This window comes from Melospiza georgiana, chromosome 11, assembly GCF_028018845.1.
Source record: "Melospiza georgiana isolate bMelGeo1 chromosome 11, bMelGeo1.pri, whole genome shotgun sequence".
NCBI classification, from domain to species: Eukaryota; Metazoa; Chordata; class Aves; order Passeriformes; family Passerellidae; genus Melospiza; species Melospiza georgiana.
Window position 1 is genome coordinate 4499589 of NC_080440.1, and position 6000 is coordinate 4505588.

At 42.3% G+C, this 6000-nt stretch overlaps 1 protein-coding gene across 1 annotated transcript in view; it reads right to left on the bottom strand.

Moving 5' to 3' along the window:
• Nucleotides 1-6000, bottom strand: part of LOC131088286 (uncharacterized) — a 30466-nt gene extending 24466 nt beyond the window's left edge. The window contains exons 1-4 of the mRNA XM_058032211.1: nucleotides 5919-6000; nucleotides 4183-4342; nucleotides 2401-2513; nucleotides 1175-1407 (exon numbers count right to left, since the gene is read on the bottom strand). Of these exons, the coding sequence (XP_057888194.1) occupies nucleotides 1175-1407; nucleotides 2401-2513; nucleotides 4183-4342; nucleotides 5919-6000 (588 nt within the window). The remainder of the gene's footprint in view (nucleotides 1-1174; nucleotides 1408-2400; nucleotides 2514-4182; nucleotides 4343-5918) is intronic.

The window sequence follows — 6000 nt, forward strand, 5'->3', positions numbered from 1 at the left end:
ACTGGGGTCAGGATGTGCCTTCATGTTGCAATTGGAGGATATAAAATCAATTGCAACATTCTGTTTTAAGGATTTAATTTTCATGTCTTTGCTCCCTTCTTTAATCTCTACACAGCATGTACTCTGCCTGCCTCTAGATATTTTAATTCAGTCACAGTAAGTCAGTTGCACAGAATGGGCACTAGAGAGCAACAGCAATTCAATTAATTTCACACTCACTGCGGGGAGCTGGGATTTTAAATGCTGCACATTGCAGGTGATCTGTAACATTTCGTTTTTTCGTATACTTGCAAAGCTCTTTGTTTCTTTCTTATCAAACTTGGAGGTCATGAAAACCAGAGGTCAGAAAGCTCCTGGCCATTTCATTTTAGAAATAAATATGGTGATTGCTAATGCAAATAAAGTTACAATCAAGCTCACACTGACACATCCTGATTGAAAATGAAATCAGATCAAATTGATTTGTATTAATAGTAGAAAGGCTTTTTAATGAACGTGGTATGGGCACTACCTGTCTCATGCTGGACCCCCAGCAGCATCCTGGAGATCCACAAACTAGAATTAAATGTGAGCTGCCAGTAATCATAAGATTTCTCTGTCTTGGAACAAAGTCACCGGTCAGAATGAAACAAGTACAGCAGTTATTTGTCTGAGGCTAATCACATTGCTCTGGAAGTGAGAAAGTGGGGTCTAATTCATCTAAGTCTTTGCTGTGGGGAAAAATAGTGAGAGGTTTTAGCAGAATTGGAAACTTCTCCAGGAGTTTCCCAGCTCTTGTGAACATTGGGAGCAAGCTGTCCTTCTCAAAAGTTGGCTCAGCAGGGTACAGATCCATTCTTCCTGTTTGTTATATTTGGAATTAGGGACCCGAAACAAAGCCAACCCTTGTTGAGTTAAACTGCCATTGAAGCCTACCGACCTACATTGAGAGCCTGTGATCCCTCTGATCAAAAAGCTGCAGGATTTTAGTTAAAAGGGAGAAAAACTGTCTTGTGCAACAGAGCTGCCCCATCATACACTGAAAATAAGAAATAAGTGCAAGAGTGTGTTCACACATTTGCAAGCAAACCAGAGCTACCACCCAGCATCATGTGGGCAGGAAATAACACCTGACCGAAACTCTTTAATGTGCTCTTCACAAGAACTCCCAAACTCCCTTTCCAGCTGATTTTACCTCCAAGGTGTCTGCCACTGGTCCCACTCGCAGGCTTATCTTTTTGCCATCTGAGGAATGATCAAATACCTCCTGGCTGTACACTCCGAGAGAGGGCTCTTCTGCACAGGCAAAGATTTTGCCATTGTCTGGCAATTCCTCTGCAATAGCAAGGATACTGTAACCTTTAAGCTTGCCAATTAATAAAATCTTCCTGGCTCTGATCATATGGACAAACATCCTAAAAATTTGGCCTGTGGAAAGACAAGAATGAAAATTTGAAAATAAAACCATGAGAAAGACTATACTTTGTTCACAATGAAAATTAGATGTGTCTTTTAAGTGATCATTAAAAAACCCCTAATATTAAAACACTCTCAAATAAGGGTTTAACCACAGAATCTGACAAAATTTCATCTAAAAAATGTAGCTAAAAGACAACAGAATAAAAGGACTGATTTTAAATGAAGAACCTTTATCATCAATGCTGCTATTGTTCAAGTGCTTGTTAAATAGTGCTTGAAATATTGCATATTTTAACATTCCCCCCATATGAAAATGGCTTTGAGATGGCTCCATATTCTTTCTGGAATCCAGCATTAAAAAAAAAATCACTACATTACTTTGCATTTGCTCTTAGAGTCATTATCCCTAGACAGCACCATCATTTAAGAAATTTATCATCAGTGGTGTCCTTCGAACAATGTATTAGTGTAATAGATTATAAGAGTACTTCACTGGGATGATATATTACTCCAAAGATGAGAACATCTGGGAAGAATGAATCTGGGAATAGATTTAGTGTAATAGGCTTTATAAGAGGATACAAGCCTGGGTATTTCTACTTGCAAAGGTGCTGTGCTTGGCCACAGCCACCTCCACCACAAAAAGCATATTAACCCCTATCAGACACCCCAAACCAGGAGCATTTTTCCATCCCTTTCCCTTCCAGGAAGGGTGATGATCTCTTTGCTGTTGACTGAGGGTTGGGGCTGGCACTGGGAATTAAAGCACTTGTGTGTGGGCACATGTGAGAGAATACAAGGCCATGGAGGGCAGGGTGCAGGAAAACTCATGCCAGAGTTTTCAAAGCCCACAGGATGCTCAGGTATTTCTTTATAAGTAATTTCCCACATTTTCTGAGCATTCCCATGGCATTCATCCTCCCCTTACTCAAGACAAAGTAGAGGATGATAGCTTCCCTTCAACTCCAGTGACAGCTTTACACCAGTCTGGTGCATTTTTACCCTCTTGGCTGAACAACTTGCCATTCAAAGAGCCAGAGGCATGTGTTTCCTGCAGCCTGACACTGCTTTCAACTCCTTCAGTATCCCCTGGGATGTGCTCAGGTGAAGTTTTTCTGGGGGAAAAAAAAAAAAAAAGACATTTCAGTATTATGATAACAACCAAAATCTGAGCATCCAGCATAAAGAGCAACAACCAAGAGGGAACTCCTAGAAAAGCTCCATCTGTGCATGACCATAAAAAATTAGCCCAGAAGCATCACAAGTATCCTAAATTCCAGTTCTAAGACAACCTAGTTTGGCAATAAGCACATCTCAGTGCTGGCAGCCACCCCAGCCATAGGGGCGTGGGAAGAAGGGAACAAAGAATTCCCCACTGTTCAACCCCAAATCTTTCCCATTTTCAGATGGTCCCAGACAGATCTCTATCTATCTGCTGCTTTGGAGTGAATTAATTCAGTTATCCTGGCCAGGTTTTGTTCAGTTCTACAATTATTAGTTTTATTCCAGCCAAAAATAAGGTTTCTTTGCAGAATAGAGGGAAATATATAACATTTAAATTTTTCTTACAAGGCAGGAAAAAAAATGTTTTTTCTCACAAAGTGCTCAGAAAAGCAGGGTGCCTGCAGATGCTATTTCACAGAAGTCAGGCCTGTGACAATGTCTCTGGATGAAGTGAGATGTTACCTATTACATGGGGAAGGCAATAGAGGACTGGAAGAAGTCCATAGCCTCCAGACAGGTTAGATTACCCTATGTGAAGAAAGTAACCACCAGAAATGGATGGTGATCATTCTTTGGGCCAGAATTTAGAGCCATTTCAGTGGGTTTATTCCTCCAACTCCCCCCCTCCACTTCTCAGTAAAATGAGAAAGAATTCATAACCCGTGTCTGCCACAGTCAGATAATCCAAGACTTAAAGAGTAGAACATTTCATATAACCTTTTTTCTGCCCCTCACAAATGCTTTAACAACTTTAATAAGATAATGTATAGCTATTATCCTACAGCAAGTGTAAGTCAAACAACTATCAGCTATTATTTCAGCAACAGAGAGAACGCTCAGCGTTCCCATAATCCACAGCCTGGAACAGTTTACACATTGTCAATTTTAGACAGAACTGGCTTTTTCCACATATCAAAATGTACACTGATAAATGGGAATTGTTTAGCAGACCCCACATGGCTGGGTAATATACTGTAGCTCAAAAAAGAATAATGAGGGTATCAGTTGGACTTCTGAATTAATGATACCTTAAATTAGTTTAATTAATTACTTTAGTTACCAGAGTAATTTAGTTAGCAGATTAATTAATGTTTGTTGAGTGCTTGCAGATAAAAGCCACATATAAAGGCTGTTATTAGAGGGTGGATCCAGAGGTGCAGGATTTCTTCACTCCTAATTTATCCCAGCTGAATCCAAGGGCTCACTCTTCGAGCATCCAGCAAGCACAGTCTGGAGGTTGGTGTTCCCCAGGAAATGCTGCAGCTCAGACACTGCCACAGTCAACAGTCAGTTGGGAGAATACCTCCAAAAATTTACACTTAAAGCTTGTAGTTCTCACCTCCTTTCCTGCAGGCTGTGGGCTCACACATACCCATTCATGCACACTTTGCTACATGTTTGAGTGCACTTAAGTCTCATTCCACTTCCTGCTGCTGTCCCGCACATTTCTGGCATGTTCTGGACAGAAAATCTAACAAAATATTCATCCCATCACAGAAAAAAAACCCATATTCATTCCATCACAGACAAAAGCACCAGGTTACAAAGGACAATCTGTACCTCTTGGAAACTGCCATTGCATCCAGGTAAGGGTCTAGTCCAAGAGCAACATCAAGAGCTTTTTGTAAGTAATTCCTGAGCTGTTCAGGTACATGAGGGTTATTGAGGGCTATTTCTTTGGCTTTGAGAAGGTTCTCAGCAATGTGCCCAGCCAGAGTTTCTGAAATGGAAATTAAAAGGAAGAATAATGATTTTGTAACTGCTCAATCAGTGGAAGTGGAGTTTAAAGTACATAAACACATTTTTTTTAAATACAAAATATAGAGTTTTGGAGGGCTATGAAACAATTATGAAAACCTTTTCAAACTGAAAGCATCTCATACTCCTAACAGATTTTTGCTGTGTGCATTCTCCCTTTTTCCCCTCAGAGCTGATCAAGAATAAGAATGTTTTAAACACATTAATTTTGCTTTTAAAGCTCCAAGACAAACATCAAACACCAAACAACTGCACATAAACCCTGCTCCTCCAGGTCCAATTTTCCTTGGAGGAAACAGAATGCTTCCAAAACTGCTCTTGCCAAACCAGACAGGAGATGCAGGCAGTGGGTGAAGCTTTGTAAAAAGGAAGATCTGTGTGTCCACGGGATGCACAAGTGTCCCCAAGCTGTGTCTGGGCTGCTGTGCACCACACAACGTGTCAGCATTTCAAAGGCTGTGGAAACATCTGCAAGATCCAGATCACCTTGCTCTGGGAACCAAAGCAATGCTGCCCATGGCACTGAACCTGCCCTGAGATCCCAGAAAACCTCTATGGCAGCAATCCACCATGGATCACAGCAAGCTGTGGCCCCAGAGGGTGAGGCAAGGTTCAGAGGAACTCCCCCACTCCTCGAGTGTGAGAGCACGTGCTGGGTTATGAAAGCACCTGTGAGACACAGGCCAAGGCTGGGGTGGAGCAGAGTGCCCCTGGCAGGGTTTTATTGCCTGTGATTGAAAAGCTGCAGAGAACAACATGGAGTAAGTGAAAAGAGACATCTCTTTTACTTCTGTGGCTTTCCAATATCTGAATGGAGCCTACAAAAAGGATGAAGAGAGACCATTTACAAGGCATGTAGTGACAGGACAAGGGGGAATGGCTTCAGACAGAAAGAGGGTATGTTTAGATTAGCTATTAGGAAGAAATTCTACTCTGAGAGGGTGATGAGATCCTGGGGGCCTAGAGAAGCTGTGGCTTCCCTGGATTCCTGGAAGTGTCCAAGGCCAGGCTGGACGGGGCTTGGAGCAACCTGGGACAGTGGAAGGTGTCCCTGCCATGGCAGAGGGATGGAATGTGATGGGCTTTAACATCTTGTCCAACCAGCCCATTCAGTGATTCTGTGATACAATGCCATTATTTACATCTCATCCCAATCTCTAACCATCAGGGGAAGCTTTTATCTCTTCCAGCAGTTTTATAACGAAATGCAGCTGCAGGAATTGCACCCCTTTCCCAAACCATGCTGGTTTCCTGACCTCAGCCCAGCTACATTTCCAGAGAAGAGGACAAATACTCTTCTTGCAGCATTTTCACCACTACATGAGAGAGCATCCCCGGGCTCCCACTGCTCAACTGGAGAGTGCTGGAGGTTGGGATCTTCTCATCCTTCCTGCCAAGCACTCAGAGGCATCCTGTTAATTTAGGGGTAAAAACATGTTTATAATCCATGTCATCTTTTAGTAATCTTCATGTTCTGCTTCTGGATAAGTAACAGACAGGGATTGCCTGTCACACAAAGGGGAGGAAACAAGACTTACCCTCGGCTGTTTTGTAAGCTCTGTTATAACACCAAACGTGAGAGCCAGGAGGTGCTGCAGGGAGAGGGCGCAGGCAGGGCAT